The 27,898-nt window shown below is 45.3% G+C and overlaps 1 protein-coding gene across 3 annotated transcripts in view; it reads right to left on the bottom strand.

Moving 5' to 3' along the window:
- Positions 1 to 1,862: 1,862 nt before the first annotated feature.
- Slc6a2 (solute carrier family 6 (neurotransmitter transporter), member 2) overlaps positions 1,863 to 27,898 on the bottom strand; it is a 45,285-nt gene continuing 19,249 nt past the window's right edge. For 2 of the 3 annotated variants that reach the window (XM_005388320.2, XM_005388322.2), the window contains 11 exons: positions 22,987 to 23,125; positions 16,421 to 16,555; positions 14,590 to 14,693; positions 12,948 to 13,072; positions 11,247 to 11,359; positions 9,888 to 10,016; positions 9,351 to 9,450; positions 8,179 to 8,279; positions 7,516 to 7,683; positions 6,166 to 6,237; positions 1,863 to 5,619 (listed from right to left, as the gene is read on the bottom strand). In XM_005388320.2, coding sequence (XP_005388377.1) covers positions 5,596 to 5,619; positions 6,166 to 6,237; positions 7,516 to 7,683; positions 8,179 to 8,279; positions 9,351 to 9,450; positions 9,888 to 10,016; positions 11,247 to 11,359; positions 12,948 to 13,072; positions 14,590 to 14,693; positions 16,421 to 16,555; positions 22,987 to 23,125 — 1,210 coding nt within the window. In that variant the 3' untranslated portion in view covers positions 1,863 to 5,595. The remainder of the gene's footprint in view (positions 5,620 to 6,165; positions 6,238 to 7,515; positions 7,684 to 8,178; positions 8,280 to 9,350; positions 9,451 to 9,887; positions 10,017 to 11,246; positions 11,360 to 12,947; positions 13,073 to 14,589; positions 14,694 to 16,420; positions 16,556 to 22,986; positions 23,126 to 27,898) is intronic. The other variant, XM_005388321.2, reaches the window with a different exon arrangement.

The following is a 27,898-nucleotide window of genomic DNA, read 5'->3' as shown; positions in this document are numbered from 1 at the left end:
GAGGGATTGGGTCCATGACCCCTCATAGAAACTAACATCAGTGACTGCTCAAGTCTCTTATATAAAATGGTGCAATATTTGCATATAACCTAATCACATCTCCCCTGTGTACTTTAGGTCATCTCCAGGTTACCTGTCATACCTAGTACAGTGTAAATGCCATGTAAATAGTCATTACACCATATGGTTTAGAGAATAATAACAAGAGAAAGTCTGCATGTGTTCAGCACAAATGCATTTTCTTCTGGTATCTTCAATATGCAGTGGGTTCAATATGCAGATACTGATCCCACAACTAAAGAGGGCCAACCATATATTACTTGTGAGCTTTAAACATTGGATGCTTAGGTAGATGTATGCATCCTTTCCTCAGAAAACTGGACGTGCACTCATCCAAACAAAGCTTTGTACTGATGAATCCTAGTCTTTTGTTCAGATGAACAAGGTGAGGCCTAGAGAGAGACTGCACTTATCAATGCCTTTGGGATGCAGATATTGATGAAGCTATCTAATCTCCTCAAGCAAAGCAGAGATGTGATCAAATTTGGGGAAATTCAAAAGCCTACCAGGTGCTGAAAGCGAGACCCATTCCACTGTGTTGCTCTGGTTTCTCTCACCACATTTGTCAACTTAGGGACAGAGAGGCAGCCTTGGTTGCTAGATCCATCCTCACCCCCAGAAGAGCTGCCCTTCTGGCCAGCTCCCAAGCTCACATTCTCAGGCACAGGGGAAGGCCAGAAACAACCACCTTTTTGGGAGATACACACAAACTCCAGTGCTGCATTGAAACAAATGATTGGAATGACACTACTCTCTCTGGGATGTCTGCCAAACTCCGGCATCACAGGCCAAACCGCTCCTTGCCCCAAGATCCTTGGCAAGCATGTATTTGCCTCTCTCACTGCTGTGCACAAGGCTGGGTTTATGGTTGTCCAAAGGAAACTCAGAAGCCCCAAACAGGAGAGAGCCCAGTGGATCTATAACAGCTCCCCTCCTCCTCCCTCCATCACATTCCTGAGACAGTCCCTGCTGTCTGATTACACAGCTCCAAAGCTTTTTCTCTCTTGTCTAATCTTGCAAGCTGACTCCTCAGGCTTCCTACCGCTGGATTCCGTTCAGCCCTGGGGCCCAGCACCTACTCCCTGGCAGTCCTCACAAACCTGGAAGACTGAAATGTTATTTTCGGTATTTTAATAGGTTTTTAAAATTATTATTTTCCATGAAATGTAAGACATCCATTTAAGACCATCACACTGATATCTTTCTACTCAATATCTAGTTATTTAGCTACCTCTGCTAGTGTGGTATTATCATCTACCTGCTGATTTGTGTTAAAAACAAGACTCTGTCAATTTATATCTTTCCCAAATCAGTATTAAGCTTCAGGGCCTGAGTGTAACAATATCCCCTTTCCAAGAATAATCCACATATGCACTAAATTTCACATTCAGTTCAATCCAACTGAAGGTCTGATTTCCTTGAAAGTTGGCCCTAGAGATGAAAAACAAAACAAATCAAAACTAGATAGCTAAGCTTGTTGTCCCTAGGTATCCTTTGTAATTAAGGGTTGTCAGGCTGGTGGTGCAACTCAGTCTCTAGCACCACATAAACACACACACACACACACACACACACACACACACACACACACACATTGTGTGTCAATTTCAGAGCTAAGATTTCAGATTTAGCCCCTATAGTCTCCTGTTCCACAAGTGATGTAATAAAGGTATTTGGCTGCTATGATCAAAGCTCTTCTTTACTAGCTAGTGGCTGATCAGAAACAAACCCTCTTATCTCAAATAATTCATAGCATTTGGCCTTCATGGCAAAACACATTCAAAACTCCATAACCAGATACATGCCACAGGAAATATCGTTTATTATTCTTCACACTTATTTTTCCATGAAGAGAACAACTTTTAAAATAAATCCAAATCAGACAGTAGAGATTTGCGGGACACTAGAACATCCATGACATGGAGAGGACACCATTGAAATAGTCTGCATTTTCACAAAAGCTGAGAGACAGGGAGACACGGGCAGGCACCCCACAGTGTCTTCAGTCACCGGTGCAGTCATGCTGTCTCCGGGCAGGATGGGATATCACCCTCAGGCTCTTCAAAGAGAAGGGCTGGCGATACCCTTTTCATTCAAATACCAAGTATTTTGGCTTCTGCTGGAGAAGTATCTGAGAAAGTGGAACTACTGCATATCTGAAAAACAAAGTTCTAGAGGCCAGAAATCTGATATTTCTAAGCAGTCTGCTCATGGTTGAGGGTCATTTTGGAAAATCCCACAGCAAGTGATGTATTTTCTTCATTGTAAATTTAGCTCAAGAATACGCTCATGAAGACATAAAGGTTTTCTGGCTCGTTTGTTTTAATTGGATGGGATCTTTCATTATCTAATACAATCCCTGATTGTGCAGACAAACACCCTTGAACCCAAAAGACATGAAACTCTTCTTCCCAAGCCATCCAACTAGGCAGCTGCAGACCCAGGTCTGTGCAACTCTCAGTGCTCTGCTTTTTCACCGCACTGTACACCCTGTGTTATTTTCCATTGTGCCTTTCAAAGAAAACTAAAAAACATATAAAATGAGTGCAGTGGAATTCTTTACTAAGTGGTGAATTCTTTGGTAAGAAGGCTTCAGTTTTCACACTCAAAGATGGAAAGGAGATCACATGGCAAGAGACAGGCTCCCACCTGAGCAAGAACCTCTCTTTCTTCTCTCAGAATTAAGGCAGTTTAGGGAATTTTGTTCAGCAAGGTATTTGGCAAGAGCTGGCAGCTCCTCTCTTTCTTTGTCTAATTTGCATCTAGAATAAAGACTCACACTTAAATACTAAATAACTAGATAGTGAGGAGCAGGAGGTCAACATGATGGTCTTAAACAGATCTTTTATATTTCATGGAAAATAATAATTCTTTAAAAACCTAGTAAAATATCAAAAGTGTCAAGTGTCATATACAGTACACAGGAGCACCCTGGTCCTGGGTAGCTTCTCCTATTAAAAAAAGGTTACACAAAAGAAGTCAAGCATTACTTTGGATGAAGCACATAATCTTTCTCTCTTAAATGTAAGTGGAAAAGTGAACCCAGTTGGTCTCCCAGCACCTCTGTGAGAATCTTCAAGGCCTTTCTTGGTACCCCTTACCCTCTCAGGGAGCCTAGGATTGGAACCAGGAACCCTCCATCTACCCCAGACTCAGGAGCCAACTTCACCACAAGGCAGCACCATGGCATTGGTTTGATATTCATTCAGCTAGCACCACTCCTCCAATTACCCCGAGGACAATGTCTGCAGGCAGAAGGACCACAGTGCAGGTGACTAAGAAAAAATAGCAGGCTGGCTGTGATCTAATGCACATGGGTCTTTCTGAGTGGGTGCTCAGGTCAGCCAAGTGGATTTAGCTTCTTAGATCCTACTGTTCAAAGAGTGGTTATTTTCAGTAAAAGACTGTGTAGCAGCTAAGCAATTTCCTGCCTGGTAACGAGCTAGGTAAGAATGAATGCCTTTCTTTTCCCTCTGCCCTCTGTTCCAACACACTGTTCTTTGGCTAGGAAGTGCTCCTCTGCCTTTGAGTAGATTTCTGTGTGTTCTGTGTCTCATGACAGTCCTAGGTAGGATGGACCATGTGATGAGAGTATTCCCAAGTTTTATTAGCTGAGATCTGAGATTGTTCATGGAGTACCAGCTTAGTTCCTTGAACAACACGAACTTAAATGCCAGGTCTTAGTTTTCTCACCAGGGAAGTGGGAAAATAGGAGCCAGCCCTGTTGTACACATGAGGCAGCTGGGAGGCAGCATGGGAAGCGTACTTTGTTAAAAAAAAATATATTTAGGAAAAAATTATCACTCATGGAAAGAGTCAAGGGATCCAGACCAGCACCTGATTCATTCCATCTGTGTGAAACTGGCCTCGTTTTTTGCAAGGGCCCAAAATGTGTGCCACTTAGGCTATCTCAGGCCGTAAGCTGGCCTTCTTTTAATAAAAGATCAAAACACTGCTCATTTCCGCTCTTTATTCTCTAAAGAGTGACCTAAATGTCTTGATTGAGCAGAAAACCCCCAGGATGTTCGGAGATATGCCATCATTGTCTCCAGACAGCTCCACCCAGCCCTCACCTTGCAGCATCCCAGGGGCTCACAGATGTCCTAGCTTTAGCCACAGCCCACTCTAAGTGTGCACCCCACACTCCCAGGGTAAGTGAAGTGGGCTCATGTGCAACAGGAGCTCCCACAGTTTAAATGAGAATGCACAACTCTAGATTCCCAATGAGTTCATGAGACTCAAACCATAAACAGAAATCCCAACTAAACGCCACCGATTTTCCAAACCACCAATCATTTCTCACTGAACTGAAACTAACCACCATCACTTAAGAGTTTTTTCAGAAGTAAAGCTAGGACTGTCCTAAACCCACCAACCTGTTCTCTCACTCAGAATATTCTCTCAATTTGAGTGATTGGGTTGTGGGGTCTTAGTCCCACCCCCAACCCAAGGTGCCAAGGTGTCTAGCTAGACCTTGACAAGAGACAGAAGTTTTCAGGGTCAACTCCTCATCCCTCAGAACGCTTGGTCTGTGCTGAGATCCCCAGGGAAGGCTTTCGTGGTGTCCATGAAGAGTAAATAGCCAGGACAGTTTGTCACCCAAAAGGACAGCAGAGAGGCCTATGGTGTACCAACCTTGGCTTCCCCAAGTCCCTGTCCCATTTCCCCAAGAAGATCTCAGGAACCACCAGTGAGTTTTGAGGATCCCATGTTCCTCACAGGACAAGAGCAGGATATGCCTTCGGTACACATGGTTGGCCTAGTGGCGTCTACCTAGTACAGATACTCTGGGGAGCCTGCTCACTCTGACTCATCTGCATTCTTTCTCTGGCACCCATAGCTGTGGACCATCTGAACAACAGAAGCCAAAGGAACCTTCCGGATCATACACAAATCAAATTCAGATATCCAGGCTGAAAACTAACTATGAAGATTTCTGCTCAAAGTTCCCAAAACATCAATCTGCTGATTTCATTTTAGGGGCAAATAAACTGAAATTCCCAAAATGAAGTTCAGACACCAGCATGCTACTTAGGGTGGGCAAGAGATGAGGAACATACGAATTCCCCATCCATACACCAAATTGAGCTGGACTTTTTGCTGACATTTTGGTGTCTGATCTAAAACCCATCCTTTCTCAGATTGGCTGAAATGCGATTTTCTTCTGTGGCCCAAAGTACAAGTAAACGTGGTAAAGGATTCTGCCTGAGCCATGGATTTCAGCTTGGGTGGGCTCCCAAAGTGATGGGAGCTACTCCTCCAAATTGGGGTTTCCACAAGGGATTTTTACTGCTTCCTCCTTTTCTCCTCTCCCTTGAGGCTCACCAATCCTTCACAATCACAGGCCCTAAGCCAGATGAACAGAGGTGAACAAAAACCATAGTCACTAAGTCATTTGTAACCAAGAAAAGAAGAGAGGGTCGGAAAGGGCATCTTCTGGGAGAAGAATTCCAAGACAGTGTCCAGGGTGGGAGTGAAGCAGAGGCCTTTGACCAGGACCTGGGCACAGTGGGTTCCTCCTCCTCGGGGTCAGGTTCAGATGGCCAGCCAATGCTGCAGCTGTAGAGAAGGATACCAAGGTCTTTATGACAGGGCCAGGGCGGGCAGAAAGCAAGGGGACCAAGCTCGGCTGGGTGGTAGAAAGCTAAGAAGAGGCAGAACGGACAGCCCCATCTTCTCACAGCCCTTCGAATACAAGCAGTCTGAGGCTCTAGTTGTCACCTAGGTGTAGAAAGTGCCAAGCAGAAGGCATGGGTAGCCCTCACGACTCACTGGGAGCCTCCTCATCCCCAAATCCTGATATTTTTAAGGGACAAGGAAAGCATGAGGTCTCGGTCTATTTGGTGACACTCCATACTGACAACTCATAGAGGCAGAATATAGTTGTAGGAGACACTGGGGTGTGACATCCCAGGACCAGGGAGTAGAGAGGCAGGAGGAGGCTGGGTAAACAGAGCACAGGCCCCTCCCCTTCACTCCAACGCCATAGCCTACAGACATGCTGGATTTTCTGGCTGTGGGGCCCTGCCTTGGGCACACAGCAGGGAGCTTGGAGGGACTGCCCCAAACCCCAGAGCCCACCCCGGTCATTCAGGTTGCATCTACCTGGAATTGCCTGATTTCTCTCTGGGCCACCAGGTGGTGCTCATTCTCTGGTGTGATGCCATAAGCCAGTCTCTGCGAAGAGGAAGAAGATGAGGCTTTAGTCTGGCCCCTGGAACACCTGCCCAGCACTCCAGCTGACACCTGTGATTTGGTCCTCCACTTTCTGGACCTGAAGCCCCATATAGATATATAAAAACACCCATCCCACCACCCCCTTGTTTGGGGAGCTAGTTGATGCTCTTTGAATCATGCATCTAGTGACTGTTTCTCAAGCTGCGTACAGTGGTTGGTCAACACTGGGCTGGGCCTGCAGACCCAGAGCTGAAGGAGCCCTGCTGTCTCTGTCTGGGGGAGCTGACAGCCATGAAAGGGACTGGCACCTAGCAAACACACACAGAGACACTGTAAACGAGTAAACGCTACAGTGTGGACGTGAAGGGGGTTCCCTGCCCCACATGAGATCAGGGAAGGCCTCCTGGGGAGACACTCAGTGTGAGCTGAGTGTGTGAGCCTCAGTGTGAGCTCTGAATCAAAGTTTGTCACTGGGTTGTGGGAGCTGTCCTCGCTCCCAACGAGTGATGAATGAGAAGCAGTGTCTTGGATGAGTGCACTGAATATGGATTCTCCCTGTGGCCCAGGATGGAGACTTTCTGGACGGAAAACACAAGCTGAAGAATGGGGAGGAGAAGGGTGTGGACACAGCCTGGGATCCTCTACCCTAAGTTCCTGCTTGGCTCACTTCCCTACTTGCCCATTTTATCTGTCTCTTCATGAGAATGTGAGCTCCAGAACGTCAGGGGGTTTTGTGTGGTGCACAGAATACTAAGTGGCACATGTTAGATTTTCAATGAATTCCTGCCCAGTGAGTAGACGAAGGATGAAGGGGTTGCTATTTTTGCTTTACAATATGCTGATCATATTATGATCAGGAAAGAGGCAAATGAAACCAGGAAGACCAAATCTTAATGGGAGCTTAGATAAGGAGATTTGGGACATGTGGAGAAATGACAAATGTTAGAGGACCCAGGTGGAAGCCAAATTTAGGCCATCTGTCTCACCAGCCCTCACTGAACTCGAGGGCTGGGTGCTACTTTGTCACATAGACAGCAACGGTCACATGGGAACAGCCACATTGACTGCAAGTGCCATGCACCGAGCACCTTCTGTGTGCCAGGCACTGTACTGAGCACTTCCTTTTCCTTTTCAAGGTATACAGCGTTAGCCTGGGTTAGAGATATGGAAACTGAGGCTCAGTGGAACAGTAACTTGGTCAATGAGGTGGTTGTCTGACCCCCAAGGAATGCCAGCTCCTGTCCTGTCCCATCCCCCCATGGCTGGCCTAGAGCTCACCTCCCGAAGGGTGCCCCGCATGCTGAGGCACTTGTAGATGATGTAGGCAGGAACCAGGGCCATGGACGAGAGGGAAATGGCCCACCCGAGCCAGTTGGCCCAAGTGGGGAAGACGTAGTCATCATAGGTGAGGGGTTTGAAGTTGATGATGCTGACCACCACCACGAACTAGGGGGAGGAAGAACAAAAGAGAAGGTGGGGAGGGGAGGAAGGGGTGGGGAGGAGGAGAGAGAGAAGAGAAACAAAGCAGAGCAAAGCGAGGAGGAGGTGAAAGGAGAGGCAAACAGAGAAAGGTAGAGAAATGAGAAGCAGTGGGTAAAATGGGTTATAGGGAAAGGAGAAAGGAGAAAGTGAGAAAAGATACAGAGAAAGAATTCAAGAAGCAAATGATAATCAAAAGGAAGCAAGGACAACAGGGGACAAGGAAAGAGGAGTAAGAACAGAATGGTGACTTTAAAGCTAGCACAAGTCTCCCAGGGACTTAGCCCCAGGCTGGAGACAGTTGCTAAGGTAGAAGCCCATCATGGTACCAACGAACAGGCTAAACATCCCAGTGTCCTATCTACATGGCCGGGTCTTCTAGATCCCAGGGCCTCCTCACTTCAGAAGCCAATATTCCCACCCTACTCCACCCTGAACACACTCTGGACACACGCTACGCACCAGGAGGAAGGCTGGGCTAAAGAACTTCCAGCACAATCTCCAGTAGAGTCCCGGCTTAAACCCCATCATCTGCTGGATGTCATTGCTGAACCTGTCCACACCTGTACACATAGAAAAGGCCCGTTATGGTGGCCCACACAGACCCAGGAACCAGGACCTGTGAGGTTCTGGACTTCAGGTGGACAGCAAGGCAGTAATCTGCAGGGACTCGGAGGACCTAGGAGGCGACACTTAGCTGATTCAGAACAAGGAAGAGGACAAAAACAAGGACAGTATCACGCTTTATGCTTCACCCTAATTAACTTGTAAGAGGAAAATCAGTGTGAAGGATGCTTGCCTTAGGCTACAGAGTCTAGTTGCCCTTGCTCAGAATCCTAGATTTTTCTTCTTGGAAAGCGACAACCCTGTGTACACAGCCATTGTACCCACATGTGTATGCATGTGTAAAATTCTGACTGCAGTTTCATAGAAGAGCTCCAGTTGCTACACTGCATCCCTTCCTAACTCTTCTTGGCGATGAGCAGGACTAACATTGGTGTCTTTTATGGGGTGAGGGAGGTGAACAATTCCAATACAGTTCATGAAATATTTTCTCCATGGTGACCTTGCCACCTAATGCCCCAACAGTCCTCCCAGCAGCTCTGTTGCTGTTTTGTGGATAAGGACATAACCCACCAGGGTCATGTGACCCAGCAGTGAAGATGTGAATCTAGAGTGCCAGACCCACTGGACAGCTTCTGAACACCTTCCACACAGTTAAATTTGAAAGTCAGAAAAATACATTGATGGGAAAAATATTACTTGGGACCTACACATATCAAAATAATTATTCATTTATTTATCTGAAATTCAGATAAATAACTGGGAATCCTGTATTCTGCTTACTAAATCTGGCAACCCTATGCTAGAATAAATTCCATGACCTGAGGACCTATGGCTTCTTTTGGGTTTCTCCCCAGAGGCTGACAGTGGGTGCTTTCAGAAATGTTTGCACTAACTAAAGGAAGTATGTTTAAAGATGAGCTGAGGTTAGAAAGACTTGCTCTCAATAAGCAGCCTGCTCATCTCTGGAGAGACAGGCGCTGCCCTGGGAACAGAGAACCCTTTTGCATCTCCAGGTAAAAGGGCTCTACAAGCACTGGGGACCAAGACTTTGCCACACATTCACGTACCATAAAACCAGGAAACTCCGATGGCTTCTATAAGTACTGCAAACAGGATGGAGGTGCCTGCCGCAAAGGTGTCCAGGAGAGTCAGGACGTAAATTCCACCCTGGGCCATGGAGAGAAAAAACCTGAGGCCATCTTTGACTAGAAGTGGTCACTGACTGGTGCATCCATCAATTCTTACCTGTCTCCTGCCCCACCTGTTCAGAACTATCTGAGAACTCAGGTGATAGGATTTGAGTTGTATTCTAAAACCTCTGGAAGCCACTGGATCTAAAGATGGGTGTTTTAGCCTGTATACAGTGAGATGAGTTTCAAAGGGATTTTTGTTGCTCCAAATCAATAAGCAGTTAACAGGCAAAGAGACAGAAGGAGATAGGGGTCTACCCAGGGGCAACAGGGCACAGAATTGAGGATGATGCCAGCATCTCTCTTGGCTCAGCCTGGCCCCAGGCACTCCAGCTCCAAGCCTGGAAATGCCTTAACTTCATTGAAATGCAGTCTGAGAAGTTCCAGGTCACCCAGGGCCCAAACCCTGCTCACCTTGGTGATGCAAAACAAAGCCAGAAGAAAGGTGCTCAGGGTGACGCCCAATGTGAAGAGTTTCCGGTGTCTCTTCAAGACTTGGAAGTCATCAGCCAGGCCTGTGATGACTGCCTCCATGCCTCCCATCTGGAGTAAATCAGGCAGATGGAAAGCAGAAATGAGTATCTACCAAGTACATGCTGAGTCCTGGGACTTAGGTAATCTGGCTACTACCTGCTCCCTGCCTTTCTCCCCATCCACTCTTCCTCTGTCTGCCCTGATCTCAGCCTAACTCTGAAAATGTGGAGGAAGGTGAAGAGGGAAGTGAACTCTGATATGTTCCTGGTAACAAGTACCTGCCTCTTGCTCATTCACTCAGCCTCCATGGGGATGGATAAGCTACTACAGAGTGGAGCGATATAGCTGACACATCTGAATGTAAACAGGGCCTTCTGCAGACCTCTATCAAAGAAGCACCACAAGACCTTTGGCTCTTTTCCTAATTATCAAGCAAAATGGTCACCTCAAACCCAAGTCTTTGAGTCTGAAAGAATGTCACATCTCACTGCTGTGGGCACATACATTCCTTATGAACCACTGCTGTAGCAGACAAGAGGTGAGCATGCCCCACCTTCCTCTCCTCTTATTAGATCTTACTCATCAAAATCAGGATTCTTCCCTAGGAGCCTGAAAGTAACCTCCGAATCCTTCCCAACACACTGCAGTCTGATCTACTACCTGAAAGGCAAAGGCAGGAAGAGGAAACCATTGGGAAGCCTTACCCGAAGACTTTTTGAAAGCCTCCCCCCGCCCCAGACACAGACATAAGAAGATGTCAGAAAATCTATATGGGTAACATAAAAGGATCTAAGAAACTAATGGGGTTCAAAATATTTTTGTTGCTTTCTGATGAACTCTAAATGAATGAGAAAGTGCCTAAAAAACAAGACACTTATCTGTGTCCTCTCTGAATTTCTCTATCTGCAAAAGGACAGTGTTAGGTGACTTATTTTAAATCCCTTCTGATTTTGATTTTCATGTTGCTAATAGGCTTACCCCTGGTTTTTGGGTTGTGGTTGTTGTTGTTGTTGTTGTTTGTTTTTTGTACCTGGATTGATCTCAGGACCTTGCACTTGCCAGGCAGGTGCTGTGCCACTGAGCTATATCCCCAGCCCAACCACCGGTTCTTGACTTTGACTAGATCTTACCTTTTTGAAGGAAGACTCATTTCCCTGTTTGTATTTAAGTAGGGTCTTTGGGAAAAGCTATTAATCAGGAGTCCAAATGGTGGGAACTTCAGACTGAGTATTATGTGTGTGTTGGGGTGGGAGTTAGGACCAAAGGAGGGGAAGGGCTGTCCAGAGCAGGGTCACTCACTGAGCTGTCAAGGCCCAGAGTCAGGAGCATGATGAAAAACAGAATGGCCCAGAATGTAGATCCTGACAGGGTAGAAATGGCCTCTGGATACAGGATAAAAACGAGCCCAGCTCCTGTAAGAAACATCAAAGACCTCATCAATGGCTGGGACTGTTGATCAGAGCCACAGATGACAGAGGAACATTCCAAGGCCCAATTAACTCCCACCAAGCCCCAGAACACTTGTGGGCACCGCAGACCAAAAGTCTACAGAGGAAGCCAGTTCAGACTTACAATTCACCAGTGCCAGTGTTCCAACCTTTAATGTCTCCCAAAGGCTCTTATATTAAAGTCTTAGAACCCAGCTTAGCACTACTGGGAGGAGGTGAAAACTTTAAGAGGTAGGCCCTGGTAAGAGGACTTTTAGTCACTGAGGCTATACCCCTGAAGGGGCTATTGAAACTCTGTCCCCTCTTTCTCTTTAGCATTCCAGACATGAAGTAAAGAATTTATTCCACCTACAGTTTCCCCACCATCATGAGTTTCCTTGCTACAGACCCAAAGCAACAAGGCCAATCCATTATGGACTTCAACCTTCAAAATGATGAGTCAGAATAAACCTTTCTTTTCAGTAAGTTGATTATCTCAATACAGTGATGGAAAGCTGACTAATACAGTGTGTGCATCAAGGAAGTCGACCTCAAACAGTCAGGAAGAGAGCAGCACTTTGTCTGGATGACTATAAGCTACATTCATGAAAGATCCATTCTGTTTCTCAGACATTTGTGGTCCTAAGAGCCCATTAGATGCAGCCCCTCCAAAGGTCTCAACTTCTTTGTGGCAACAGGAATCTAGGAAGTAGTGGAAAAGGCCACAGGTTCTAGAGTCAGACCACTGAGATTTGGATCCTGGTGCCACTGCTCATCAGAAAGGTGGCTTGGACCACAGACTTACCCTGAGTCTTAGTTTTCTCACTTTTTAGTGGAATTTGTTAACACTTGCCTCACAGCTTTGGGAAAACTAAACAGAAGTGTGTGTCTATAGTTTGAATACAGTTTGTCTCTACCAAAACTCATGTTGAGGCTTTCTCTCTGGTGTAGCAAGGTAGAGAGGGGATGGGGCTAGGAAGAGATAACTAGGTTGTTAGAGGGATTAATGCTGTTCTTGTAGTAATGAGTTCTTGTTCTCTAGAGATTTGTTATTGAAAGTGGATTGTTATAAAGTGAGACCACGCTATGTGTTTGGCTTCTCGTATACACAGCCATTTCCCTGTCTCCTTCTTGGTTATGAGTTGAGCTATACATTCCCCCTCCCCTCACCAGGAACTCAGCAGATGCTGGCACCATGCTCTTGGGCTTCTAGAAGTGTGAACTAACAGAACCTCTTTCATGTGTAAATCACTCAGCCTCAGGTATTTTGCAGCAGCACCAGAAAATGGACTAAGACATATGTCAACTGCTCAGCACAGGTGCTGGTAGAAAGGGAACTCCAAAATCTTTCCAACCTGACACACAGGAAAGTTCTGTTACACACCTTGGGCCCAACATTGCTTAGAACTTCCACTGACAGCCTCAAGGAAAAGCTCATCAATTGGGCCGTATGGAAATCTCTGTGATTAGCTTTCACAGACCTATAGCCACAGAAGAGCTGTGAAGTCAGGAATCAGGTGGTTTTCTGAGCCTGTTGTTCTTTGATTGAGGCTGAAGTACTCTGTCCACCTACCTTCAGTGGCGACATCCTCAATGTTGACCTTGTGTTCATGGGCCATGTAACCAAGGATGGAGAAGATGGCAAACCCGGAGACAAAGCTGGTGACACAGTTGATGGTGCTGGTCAGCAGGGCATCCCTGAGGGAAAGAAGTGCTGCTGGCTCAAGCCTACCTGACTCTCACACCTCAAACTTACCTGTGGACCACTGGCCCTTGATGGAAACTGTAGCCTAGACCTAGCCTGAAATGCCAGCTCTCCCTTTCCCTGCCCTGCTTCCATGTGGACCCAGGCCTCACCATCACTTGGTTAGAACCTGTTGGTGCAGGAAGTAGGGGGACAGCTTATTGGTGGAATAGTTATACACCAGAGACTGGTACCAAACTCTTACTTGGGAATCAACTCATCAGCCTAATTAAGTAAATTTTCCATGGCTCCCCAAGGCCATCCCAACTCTTCAACCTGGCATTTAAAATCTTTGCTAAGGAGACCTTCCATCTAGGCTTATTTTTCATGATTCCCAATATAATTTCTTTGAATAAACCAAAGCAGTCAACTTGCTGGCCCCAAAAAACCACCTCTTTGCCTTTTTTCATGCTGTTTCTCACCACACACGTCATCCATTGTATGCTTGCCTATCATAATCCTAGCTAGTCTCTGAGCTTTCCCTCAAATATACCTCCATGCTATTGCTGGTATCCTACCAAGGGGCTGGCTACCCCATTTCCTTACTTCCTAGAGTCTATCCTACTGTGTGCACTCCTTCTGCTGTTTCTTCTGTCAAAAACACTGACTCTACCTTACTCCTAGGATGGAGTGATGAAGGTGAACCTAAATGATCCATCTTTGATGCCCTCACAACACTGGGCCTGTAGAAGGCAACATTAAATGTTTATTAATCTGAGCTGGAGCAAGTCTTCTGACTCCCTGTTTGCCCTTCAATCTTACCTCCAACAGAGCCAGGTTTCACCACCATGATTTTTCTAGCTCTGTCTTCCAGAACATCCAATGGACAGTCTGGTGGCACCATTTTCTTTGAAAGCCACATCGCATTTCTCTGTCCCAGGTACAGATCTCCATAATATCCTGACCATAGTGACATCACCTTTCTCAGCTTGTCATCTTTGTGTTATGGTTTAGATATAAAATGTCCCCCCACCCAAATCTTATACGTTTGGAGGTAGAGCCTGGTCAGAAGACATAGGTCACTAGTGGCATGATTCAGAAGGATGTATTCTTATCCCTAAGTACTTCTTTACTTCTTTGCTTCCTGCCTGCCATAAATTGAACAACTCTCCTCCATCATGCCCTTCTTCCATGCAGTTTCTGCCTTGGACCCAACCAACCATGGACTGAACCCCCTAAAACTGTAACTCAAATTAAACCGCTCCTCCTTTAAATTGTAGTTGGGTACTTTTCACCAGCGATGGGAAAGCTGACTAATACACTCTGTTAAGAGCCATCCTGGAGTCAGTGGTGCTAATTAGAAGGCCATAGACCATACCACAGTTCAGAAAATGCCTTGGATGGGCCAAAAGAAGAAAATTTGATTAGTGCAAGGATAGTTGGCTTTCAGATCAATCAGAGACCTCTCTTTGATCCCTAAAAGAGTCAGTATCCAGGATTCAGTTTTCCAGAGTTCTGAGAAGAAACTTACCTATAACAGTTGTTGTCAAATTTGTTGTAACTGGCAAATGCAACCAAGACTCCAAATCCAGCCCCCAAGGAAAAAAATATCTGAGTTGCAGCATCAATCCACACCTGAAACCAGCAGACAAAAGACATTACTCTCTTCTTCACACATATTTGGACTATCCCAGCATAGTCTCGGGAAAGGCTGGAAAGCCCTGGGGACCCTCTGAAAAGAAGGAACATTATCTGAAGCAGAAATGTGCAGACACGGAAACTGCCTTTCCCCATGAGACAGGCTAGGTTCTCCTTAGAATCTCCTAGCCAAGGGTATTTGTGAGTTCCCTGGAGGAACTCACTGAATCAATTTTTTTTTTTTTTTTTTTTTCTCCAGTACTGGGAACTGAACTCACGACCTTGCGCATGCCAGGCATGTGCTTTTGCCACTGAGCTAAACCCCCAGCCCCTTCACTGAATGAATTTTAAATCCCGATTTTCAAAAAAAAATAAACAAACTGAAAGTTCTAAGCTAGAATGTTGACAATAACAAAGGGTCTATTCATTTCAGGAGTTTTGGAGAAAGCATTTACAGAAAGGGATAATTATTCATAGCAGACTTCTACCAGCACACGAATAGTGCTTTCTGTGGAAAAGGGTCTTGGGAAGCAATAAGATTTACTTGTTCCAGCCTTTTGGTGATGGAAGCATACGGCTTAAAGTCTGAAGACCTGAGCCGCTCTCCAGCTTCTCTGTTTCACTGGTTATTCCTGGTCAATTTCATCTCTCTAATACCTCAGTTTCCTCATTTGTATGGTAGTGCATAATTATACCACCCCAACTAGGAGCTGCAATTGATTTTTGTCATCTCCTCACTTGCATTATTCCAGGTTTCCTCAACTTTGCAAACAGCATAATGAAAGGAGCAACTTGACAAAAGAAGATAGATCTGCTCCTTGAGACTACACTAACTTCATTTCTACACATCTGGATGAGTAGGAGGAGCTAAACAACCATAGAAGTCTGTGTTGTTTCACAAGCTTGAAGACTGATTCATGTCTTACCTTTCTGATGGTTTCTAATGATATAAGTTTTCTCTTGGTCATTGGTCTATGACAGTGATGCATTGGGACTTGAACTTTGGGGGCAGCACATTGGGCTGCTTCTCTCTTAATACCATGTTGCTCCTGCCTGCCAGTATCACTGTGGATTCAGATAAAATGTAAAGACTCCCTTGACAGTTGTGAGGAAAAAATCGTTGAGGTTTCTTCCTGCAGGGACCTGGAGGAGAGGCTGGAAATAAGCTCAGCCATTATTTGACAATGTGATGGTCTCTGCTCCTACTCTCACTCTGCCACCTTGGATTCTGCTATCAAATTCCCCCTCCATTACAATTTGGGCCTGCCATAAATTGATGATGAGCCGAAGGAGGCTGTTGAAGGACAAAGGTGTCATGCCCATGTCTCCCTAGTGGCTGAGGCTGCTCTTTACAATGACAGCACAGGAAGGTGACGAAGACCAGGATTGGGGATTAAGAGTAGAAATGAGGCAAGGCTGGCTGGTATGGGCTAATATGCCATGGGCACAAGAGAGGAATAAGTTCCAAGGATATCATGTCCCCTTCATGGGGTATGGCTCTCCTTGCAAGAGCGGTTTGTGAAGACCACCAAATGGAACCACAGAAGCCCAGACCATCAGAACAAACTGGGCTCATGGAGAAGCTCCTGCTCAGAGAGGAATCTTTTCCAAGGCTAAAACTCCAAGTTTGTAACAAAGCTGAGGACAGATTTTTCCATCATCAACCCCTACTGAGGACCCTCCCACCACCCGGGCCCAAAGCTGGGTGGTCACCGGGCACTGACCGTGGCCTCCTTCAGACGGTAAAAGTCGATGTGCAGGTAGGCGCTGATGCCATTGGAGGCACCAGGCAGTGTGATGCCGTGGACCAGGAGCACAAACAGCACAAAGTAAGGCAGCGTGGCCGTGATCCATACCACCTGGGGAAAGCACAAGCTGGCTGTGAGAGCCTCACCCTGCAGGTGACTTAGTAGTAAGTAGTGGGGATTTTGAGCGGGAAATAGGGTTCTTCCCCAGAGAAACAAAGTGCCTCTCCTGACCCTCTCAGGTTGCTTCAGGTAAAACTAGCACACTCACCTTTTTGCTTTTCCCTTTCTCTGCCAGTCCTGCACCCGTCACACCAGTGGTGCTGGTTGCTGCACCCATCTTTCTCCCCCAGTACTGGGGATTGAGCCCAGGACCTTCACACTGAGCCACATTCCTAGTCGTTTCTAATTTGTATTATATATTTTTATACAGAGTCTTACTAAGTTGTCCAGGCTGTGCTCAAACTTGAAGTTCTCTTGCCTCAATCTCTAAGAGTACTTAAATCTCAGGCATATATACTATGCATAACTTTTGTTTTCTCTCTCTCTCTCTCTCTCTCTCTCTCTCTCTCTCTCTCTCTCTCTCTCTCTCTCTCTCTCTCTCACACACACACACACACACACACATATCCTCCTCCCTTTCCTCCTCCTCCTCTCCCTATTTTCCTTGTCTTCATTTAATTACATACATGCATGTAGCATTGCTCAAGAAACAGAAAGCAAGATCTTGGGCCATTGCCTATCTTGATAGAAAAAAGATAGATAGATAGATAGATAGATAGATAGATAGATAGATAGACAGCTGATGGGGCATTTTTGGTGATCAGAAACACTAAAAGGAAGAGATTATCCTCAGGCTAAGAAGGGGCACTCCATCCACTGCCATGCCCAGTTTGGGGGAAAAGGGAAGGAAGATAGGAACAGAGGAGTTTGTGTGGACTTTTTACTCTTTCTTCACAGTGTGGCTACCTATTGGAATACTTTGGGAGAAGTTATTGATAAGAATGTAAGATGCAGCCAGGCATGGTGATGCACATCTGTAATCCCTGCTACTCAAGAGGCTGAGGAAGTATCCCCATTATCACAAAAGAGACAGGAGGGAGATAAAGAAGAATAAGGAAGAGGATGACAAGGAGAAAAGAAAGATGAAGAAGAGGAAGAAAGTGGAGGAGGAGAAAGAGGAGAGGGGGAAGGGGAGCAGGAAGAGTAAGGTAAAGCTCAGTGTTTAGTCTTTAAAGTTTCTGATTTAATTTGTGTAAGATGCAGCCTTAACATCAGTATTTTTCCAGAGCACCTTAATTGATGTCAACATATCACCAAAGTTAAAAACTTTGTTATAGACAGATGCAGCTATGAGCAGCCCTGCAGAATAAAGAAGTGCACCCCAAACAGAAAATGAGATCAGGGCCAGAGGAATCAAACCCAAGGAAGACTCAGCTGAAGCATATCTTAAGGACAGGATGTGTCCTCCCCACAATACTCTGGCACTATGCAGTCCCATGTATCTGCACACATTGAGCAGAAAATAGAGGTGTGGATATATGACTAAGGGTAAATAAAGCTTTGTCAGCAAAGAAAGATATGGGCTCAACACAAAACCTGAGATGTAGGAAATAGAGTCATGTTTCAGACGTATCTTTAAAGATTGGAATTTATCTTGTTTCCTTGTTTATCCTGACCCCCTTAGAAAAAAATTCCTACATTTTTTCAACATAGATAGTCCTTTAAAATTTTTATTAGATAAATAATTGGATAGTTTCACAGATGATTGTTAGATGAATGGACGGTAGGTTGCATAGTCACAGTTAGGTGGTAGATGGTTAAAGTAGATGAATAGTTAGGTGGTGGGTGGTTGAATGAAGGGATGGACATATGGATGAGTGAGTGAATGATAAATCACAAGGTTAGCAGAACACTAACATAGTCAAAGAATGAATGAACACGTGGACAAGGGAATGTATAAGAAATGAGTCCACAACTTAGTAGACACACCAGAGATGGTCACATCTGGGCTCAGGGTGAATCAAAGAAGTCTCTACTTCCCATGGTACCCAGCTGTTCCTCTATCACTCCCTTGTTCGATGAAGTTCTTGGTGGACTCAGGTTTTTGGCTTCTATTTTTTCAGGAGGGCAAGAACGGAGGAGACAAACTGCCAATGACAAACGAGGAGACAACCATGTCCTGGAAAATGAAGCTGTTGCAGTTGGGTGGGCTCACGTTGATCTTAGATTCAACCTCCCAACTCAGAAAAATGGTCTAAGTCCTTGGCAAGAGACACAACGAAGAGCTTTCACACAGCCTTGTGATGGGTTCTAACTAACTGTGGTCCCCTGCAACTCATGTCAACAGCTGCACTCCAGCTGCACTGCTCAGCCCAGCTGGCTGGGTGTGACAACACTCCTCCCATCAAAAAACAACACTCCAACTGTGTTTTTACTTCAGGGAATCTCCCACGGGGCCTGAAGGTAGCCCTGTATACACCATGTGTGAGATTCCAGCATAGATTCAGTTTCCCAAAGGAACACATCAGGAAATGACTGAGCTATGACTACAGTCAAGCATCAAGAAGGGGGAGCTTGTTTTGACTGTGCATATGTGTTTACAGCTAAACCATTCAAGTCTTGTTGAAGATTCCAAGTATTGATGGCAGATGTGAGTTCAGCTGCCTAAGACCTTGTATCAAATGTGTGGCTCCTAGATCCTTGGGCAAAAGCTCACTCATGCTCATGCATACACTGCATGCACACTGGGTCACAAGGGGCATTTGAGCTCTATGGAGCTCTATCCCAGGCTTCTCTGCTGTCAAACTTTCATATCGCATCATATCTATGGCCATGAGAACTCAGACTTGATCCACTTTAAGATTTACATAGAAAAGGCAAAGAATCAGGCAAGCTGAGTACTCCTATAATCCCAGATATTTCGAAGACTAAAGGAGGGAGATTGCAGTTTCAAGACCAGCACTGGCTGGAAATGTAGCTCAGTGGTAGAGCACTTACAGAGCATGGATAAAGCCCCTGTGTTCAGTCCTCAGTGCTGGAGAAAGACAGAGATGGAGAGACAGAGATATAGAGATAGAGACAGAGACAGAGACAGAGGCAGAGGAGACGGAGACAGAGATAGAGATGACAGAGTCAGAGCCAACCTCTATTGACACAGTAGTGGGAAGACGACTAAAATCATGATTCAAATATGAAATTAAACTAATAAATAGATCTCAAGTTTCCTTTGAATCAGTCTGACTTTCCCTTTCCTCAATTCCACCAACTCTGTGAGAATTCAGAAACCCAGTGCAGTCTGTTCCCATTCCCCTGATAGTCTAAAGACTCTCAGTGAAGAGGGCAGCGTTGGAATCCCAGCCAGCTCTGTTGTCTCCATTGATCCCCAGGCTGAGGGAAACCCGAGGTTTCTCAAAGTTTACTCCAGTATATAAAGAGAGTGGGTGGGGACTCTAGTCAGTGGGAGGGCTCAGCACTGCAAATACCGTACTGCTTCAGACCTCACTCTCTTCTGAGGTGCTCAATAGGCCAGCATGATTGTCAGTGTGATTTGGAGTAACCCCTTTCCCGGGCTCACACTGTACCCCAAAACACACCATCCCAGGGGCCAGCGCATCTGCTTCCTCCTGAGTCCAGTCTTCTCTTGCCAAAATGGGAAGTGCGTACATTTGCAAGTCATTTCAGGCTGGCTCTGGGGCTATGGAAGTCTGCTAAAGAAAGCTTGGTGTCCTGTTGCAGATGCATTCTTGGAAGAAATGAGCAACACTTTGGCTTTCTCATGAGCCGGTTTATGAAAACAATTAAAGAGAGGACACAGGAATGTCCTCAGTGAAGCTTCTCATTCTAGAAATACCCTCCTCATGGATTGCCTAGGGCCTCTTCCTGCCCAGCTGCCAGAACACTGGCGGACTTACGCAAAATGTGGCCTGTGGCCTCATTTGGCTCATGCAAGGGCACTCATGTTACTCACTCTTCATGTTTCCACACGGGGGACTTCCCTAGTATAACATTATGCTCCTGCCTTTCTCAACACTCCCCTGGGCCTCTCTGTAGCTCCACTCAGCCAGAAGACTACTTGTACTCTGCTCAGAGAGTGCAAAACTAGATAGGGTAGGTTTTAGCCCTTTGCCAATGGCTGTGGAGAGCATAACCTTGGGCTACAGAATTAGGGCAGATGGGAGCTCCACATTCAGGCCATCAGGCCATATATCTGCAGTTCACACAGGTGGGCTGTCACTCACCTTGGGGACTCTCCAGAGGCCAAGAGAGGAACACAGACTGCAGGAAAATGCTAGTCTGGGACACCCACACCTCTGTGGCTTTGCTCACTCAGCTCCTTCCACTGAGAACTTCTTTACTCTTCTTCTTGACCCATGTCTGTCCTTACGTACCCAGCACAAATGTTACCTTTTCCAACCTTTGCAAACTGTCCCAGTTGAAAGAGCTTAATCCACTAATGCAGCATCTTGCACTTTTTGACCATAACTTATGTTAAGGAATGCTTTCTATCTCATGTGAAACTGTACATAAACACATATATGGCCATAACAAACACAATTCCACAAGATATCTCTCACCTTAATGTGGGTGACATAGTCTTATTAGCTAGCCTGTTTCATTTTTTGAAGTTGTGACAAATTGCTAAATTGATTCAATGACAGTTTAAAAGCCCACAGCTTATATTTCTATTAAGGCATAACCTGGCCACCTAATGTAAAATCATTTCCAAGGTAAAGTTAAGTTTAAAATTTAAAAAATAAGATATATAATAGTATGTAGAGTTTGTGACTATTAATCTTGATTTAAAAGAGGACAAATATATGGGTCTCCAAATAGAGACCCAAGACAATAACTAATCCACAACTCCAGTAATACATACAGACTATAAGCAATGAATAAAGCATCTATCTTACTTATTCATGTTTCACTTGTATTGACATATTACTGCTGTCCATAAATGTTTAAAAGCTAAATTGAATCCCAAAGAACACTTGGTGTAGTTCCCAAAACTTATCTATTCATCCTTCTTTAATCTTTCAACAAATACTTACTGCAGACTATGTGCCAGCGGTGGGATAGCAGTGATCCTAGATTGGTTTTGCTCTACTCCAGAATTACTCCAGGCCCCAACCTTTATTTTGTTTGAATACTTCTTAGGGCTGACACTGTATACCCAACATGCTGTTAGGAAATTCCACCTCCAGTTCTTGACTGACTACATCCTCACTGGCTGCAGGTCTCTTGTTCTCAAAATAGTGACAAAACAATAGCAATAACAACACTACAGTATTACAGAAAACCCTTACACGCATCCTTCCTTTGCAAAACCAGTTACTAGTGATGTCCTGGTAAACTTATGCCTCTGTGTATTCACCTCTAATATAAACTCTAGGCTTTAACAAACATGTTTTGGTCACTGGGACAATAATAAAAATGACACAAGCAGAAATTAGAAGAGCTACTGCCCGTAGGGAGTTGCCTACATGGAACATGCTGTGGGAATGCAGCTGCCGTGCTGTGAGATGCCCAAGCAACCTTGAAAGGCTTCATGGAGACAATGCAAGGTACTCGACTGACAGCTCCACCTTTGCTTCTGGCCAGTACCAGCCCCAGCAATGCATGTGCACAGTTTAAGACTAAAGACCCAAGTTAAGATCCAAGATTTAGCCCAAGCAATACCACACAGAGCAGAAGGACCTCCCAGTTGATCCCAGATGATTCCTGAAATCATCAGAGACAATAAAATGGTCATTGTTTAAGGTGCTACATTTGGGGGTGGCTTGTTACACAGCAGTAGCTAATCAAAATGCTGGAAAGCACAAGTCCCAGCTATATATTCAAGTTCTAGGCACCACAGGGGCATTGTTCCCTTGATGTTCCTTAGACTAAGAATCAACACAGGCAATTCTTTAATGTACCCAACCCTGAGAGGTTGACTATTAGAGGGTAGTGTCACCTAAGTCCAGAATGCCACCTTTCTACTGGTCCTCACAGGTCATCTGACCTTGTATTCTTTTTCTCCAAACCACCTAGACCCTTGACGATGCTCAGGACAGTGTGAAAGGAAGCAAAAAGCCATACCTAGCATGAACCTAGATATCTTCCGGAGCATTCTCTTATACTCAAAAATTCAAGGAAGGGGGATTTATTGATTTGATAGTACAGTAAGTGGCCATGTTTCAAAATAGGCTGCAACATTTGTATGAAGTTTTAGGCCAGAATTGAAAATATAACAAAGACATGTCAACAGTAGCTTAAGGCTTTGGCTCAAGGCCCTTGGTGGTGCCTCATTCCCTGATCTCTGCTTTTCCCCAAACTTTAGAAGGAAACAGTGAGTTCTGATTTCCTTGCATCCAGTCCTGCTGTCAGGGAGACTTAGGATTAAGAAAAGGATGTGTTTTCTACATCAGAGGCAGATCTCAGGCTGACTCAGGCTTGGTGCTCCTAATTCCAACTTGGCTTTTCAACAACAATATGGTTACAGCTAGAAAAAAACTTTTGTCAAGACCAACCTCCCCCAAAGTAGAGAAATTAGGAGGCATTACCTTCCCGGATGTCTTCACTCCTTTCCAGAGGCTGAAATACAGGATGATGACGACGACCATCAGACAGAGTAGCAGCTGCCACTGGGGCAGGCCAATGTCATGAATCCCGCTGCTCTCATGCAGATGCAGAACGCCACGCCTACCCAGAGGAGAGGGAAGGGGACCAGGGAAGATGGCATCAGGGTAGGTGTCATGGTTTCAATCCAGAATGCCCAGCAAAACTCTCATGTGTTGAGCTTTTGAAAGGTAACAGGGTGATGGGAGTGTTGTATTCACTCTCATGACCCAGTCTGAAGAGGAGAGCCACTGGGGGCCTGACTTAAAAAGGTATCTCTCCTTGTCTCTGTCTCTGTCTCTCTCTCTCCCTATATCCTCCCTTTGCTATGTTTCCTGGTCACCATGATGGGAACATCTTTCCTCTACCCAGGCCCTTTCACCATGCAGTTTCTGCCTTGAAGCCAGCCAGCCAGGGGCTGTCACTGTGAGCCAAAATTAACTTCTTCTTTAAGTGGTGGGTGTTGATATTGTGTCTCAGCAGAAAAACAAAACAAAACAAAACAAGACTAAGATGGAAGTGAAAGCCAAAAGAGCAGAGATGAGACAGAAGTTTAACTCCATCCACTGAAAGTGCTATAACAAACTAAGAGGTTAGAGGCCAGAAAATGTGTCCTCTGGGATGGGGAGTTGGGGTTACAGCCTGGAGGGAACTTGAAGATTTTTAGTATGCTTGTCATGTTCTTACTCCCAATTTGGGTGTTGATCACATGGCTGTGTTCAGTTTGTGACATTCTTCTCTGTAATATGTCATCCTTCAATAAAATGCTGTGTTTTCAAATCAAGGCACTACATAAACAACAAACACTCTGCAAGTTTGAAAATATTAAGGTCCTTTATACAATCTACAATGAAAGAATCATAAACAGAATTGCAAACAAACTGATCATTTGGTAATTAGAATCTAATCATTAAAGTCCATTAAGATCAAGGTCAAATAAGACCAATTACTGAAACAGCAGAGCAGGTCCTAGGAAAAGGAGGTGCCTCCCCACTGACAATTGCAAACCCTGGCAGACAAAGCAGGAAGAATGAGGACCCCTTGCTTCGTGTGGCGTTTATTCTGCACCCAAATCATGGCATCATCTCTGACGGTTGCCCGTCAGCTGGCCCTCAGACACACTCAGGGAACTGCTGCCCATGGCCCCTGCCTCAGTGGGCTTTTATTCTTTGTATCCTGGAGGTAACATTAAATATTCTTAAAAATAAAATGGGGCAACTTTGGGGAGTGGCCAGGGATCTGGAGGTCTTCAGAATGCATCTCTACCTCATCCTCCTCTGAGTTTTACATCCTCGTGCTATAGTTTGCGGACAACTGCCCAACAACACCTTTAGAGGCTCAGCTCCAATGTCACCTCTTCCTAGAGGGCTCCCTGATCACCCCTGATATGAATCTTTAATCTTTTCAGTTCCTGGGGCTCTGGGCTCATTTGCTAGCAAAGGCTGCCACTATGACATCAATCAAGGTTGTTTGTATGCATGGAGGATGGCTCCAAGATCCCCCCATGGACATCAAAATCAAGTCCCTTTTGTAAAAGAGCATTGTATTTGACACATATTTTCTTGGTACTTGAAATCATCTCTAGGTGACTTATGATGCCTAATACAAAGAGGATGCTACAGAAATTGTGGTTATATTGTATCATTTAAAGGAAACTGAAATAACTGTCTGTACATGTTCAGTAATAAGGTGATTTGTTTTCAAATATTTGCAATCGCTGTGGCTGAATCTTGGAGTACTCCCAGATATGAGGGCTGAGTGTGCAACACTCTCCTGAAATGCAGAGGTAAATTAGTTGCTCCCAGGTCCCCAGAGTTCAGTCCAGGAATAGCAGCTATACCTGCTAGCTGCAGCAGATTGTTGGGTTAGGAAAAGGTAAATGCCCCCAACTGCTCTTGCAAGCCCTAACAATCCATCTTCTATAAAGAATGAGATTCTAGGACCACCCTAAGGAGAACTTAGAAGGAAAGAAGATCAACTTCTTGCACACTCTCACCTTTTCTCTTATACCTCCTCCTCAGACTCATGATAAACTCCCGACAATTTGTTTGGTTGTTTCGTATTGCCCAGGTCAACCACACACCTCCCCATATAGGAGCTTAGCTTTCCTGTGTCTTATTTTACGGGTGTTTTCTCTCAGCCCAGGGTTTGTTCAGAAAGAGGCGGATTGATAAATCCATACAAAAGGGCTAGAGGCAAACAGTGACTTAATGTATTTCCCTTTCCTAAAGTGATGTCTTAATCCAAAAGAAGGACTCATTGATGGCAAAAACGTTACACACTATGATGGGTAAATCATTCTCTCTCTCTCTCTCTCTCTCTCTCTCTCTCTCTCTTTCTCTCTCTCTCTCTCTCACACACACACACACACACACACTCTCTCATTCCTGCTTCCTCCTCTTCTTCCTTTCCTTTCTCCTCTTCCTCCTCCTCAATCTCCAAGGAGAAGTACAGCTAAGGAGGATGAATAAATCAACCCCTTTCAATAAGAGCAGCATTCTCAACCCACACATTAAAATCAACTAGGGAGATTTTAAAACTTACTAATATCAAAATAAAATTTTAAACATAATTTATTATTAAAAAGTTACTGCTATCTGGGTTATGCTATCAACCAGTTAAATTAGAATTCTTGGGGAATGAGGCCTGGGTACCAGAATCCCAAATTTTCCAGGTGATGCCAAAGGGCAGGTAAAGTTTGGACCTAGATGGTCAGAGGCCCAATCATACTATAGAGCAACTGAAGGAAAACAAAGCTGTCAAAAAGTAGAGTACTTGTGGAGCAAAAGGCCCAAGGAGGCTTCTACAAAGTGGACTTATAACTTTGTTAGAAGTCTTGTTGGTCAAAGGAGCCCACAGGAGAGAGGTGGATGACTTCCTTTCCTGGAAGCAGTAAGAAAGGCCCCTGAAGACTCAAGGCATATGGAGAAAATGTACACCTCAAGCATGGAAACCTGTCTAGCTTACCCTTTATTAGAAGTTAAGGTTTATTTCTGAGTAGATGAAAAACCACCATTGATGATGTGTATATTTCATCCATTTATAAGAAATATCTACTATTTGCAAGAACATGAAGGAGAATGGAGAATGTGGCACAGAAGTTATCTAGGCTTTGGGGTCAAACAAACCTGACTCCCATCCTGGCCCTTGCTCAAAACCTGTGTGGCTGTGTGTGTGTGTGTGTGTGTGTGTGTGTGTGTGTGTGTTTTACTGGGGATTGAACCCAGGACCTTTATGCTGAGCTACATCCCAGTCTCTCTCTCCCTCCCTCCCTCTCTCCCTCCCTCCCCTCCTCTCCTTTCTCCTCTCTCCTCTCTCTTTTTATATTTTTTGGAACAAGATCCTGCTAAGTCATTAAGTTTCCCACGCTGGGCTTCAATATACAATCTTTCTGCCTCAGCCTTCCAAAGTGCAGATATTACAGATGCCTGTCACTGTGTCTGGCCTCCATAGACTTCCTGAGCTCTGCTCTGAGCCAGGCAATGTGCAGGAGGCTGATAATAGGCTGAGGACAAACAGATGATAGCACAAGTCCACATGGAGCTCCAAAGCAAGGGGACAGTGCTTATGCAAGGCTTCCCCATCTCTGAGCCCTTCCGTAAAATGACTTCCATGAGGATTAAATTACTGAGTATGAGCCACCGCAGGAACCCAGGAAGTGGTCCAAAAATGGCCACTGTAACTATCACTATGACCGGCTCCGCACCTAGCAGGCATCAGCAAAGCAGCCAAGGAGTTTCAGCAAAGCTCAGCCTAGGAAGTCAACCTGGTGGGCTTCACTGAGGAGGTGACTGGAGCTTTTTCTGCTGGCCACTGGAAGAATAAGATGAATTGATGGGATGCATAGGTGTGGTGGAGGGAGAAGGGCATGTGAGTGTATGTGGGAAAGTGAGCAGGGTTGTGTAGGTGATGAAGATCCACCAAGACAGATGCTCCCTCCCCAGAGCAGGCTTTGTCCTCAGAGCCTCATCCTGCTCATGCTGCCTCTTCGTCCCATGCAACTGGGCACTGAGCTTGCCCACCCTAATCCTCTCTCTTGATCTGCTCGCCACCTTCACCAAATCTCACTGGCCCCATTCCAGGCCCACCCCACATTCTCTCCCTCCAGGCGATTAAAACTTACCCACACCACTCCTCAGCCCTTGTCCCTACCTCCTGCTGCCTCCTTTAATTCACTCTTTGTACTCCTGTATAACAATTCCTCTGAAGTGTCACTGTAAATCTACTGACCCCAAATCCTCTAACGACTCTTATTACCTAAACAGTGGTTCTCAATAGGAGCCCAATGGCTAGAGATCTTTTTGGCTATTATGCATCTGGAGAGAAGGAGGAGGGTGCCGGTATCTGGGGGGTGAAGGCCAAGGATGATGCCAGTATCTAAATGCCCAGGAAGTACTCACTCTGCCCCACTTCCCCAGAAGAAATTATCCAACCCCAAGTCAAAAGCATCAAGGTTGTGAAATTCTGGTCTAAAAGCCACACATGTAAGCCTCTCAGAATCTGAGGTCTGTCATAATCTGCCCCCTGCCAAGTTCATCCCTACTTTGCCACACCCTGTCCTTTGTTCATGGCAAGCCACTTTCCACAGTCATCAGATGCTCTTAGAGCTCTGGGCATTAGGACTTTTCTGTTCCTGCAGCCAACAACACATCCACAATCTAATTTGCTAACCAGGAAAACCTTGCTGTGCTGTCTCAACTCAAAACTTGTCCCTAACTTAAACACTTCCCCTGTTCCAAGAGAGGAAAGGAGGGAGAAAGAGAAAGAGAGGAGAAAGGAAAGAAGGACAGGGGAGGGGAGGTGCCGAGAGAAGGGAAGGGAAGGGAAGGGAAGGGAAGGGAAGGGAAGGGAAGGGAA

This window comes from Chinchilla lanigera, unplaced genomic scaffold (genome assembly GCF_000276665.1).
Source record: "Chinchilla lanigera isolate Chin_1 unplaced genomic scaffold, ChiLan1.0 scaffold00032, whole genome shotgun sequence".
Classification (NCBI taxonomy): Eukaryota; Metazoa; Chordata; class Mammalia; order Rodentia; family Chinchillidae; genus Chinchilla; species Chinchilla lanigera.
Note: the sequence above shows the minus strand (reverse complement) of the source record. Positions and strands in the feature narration are given on the sequence as shown.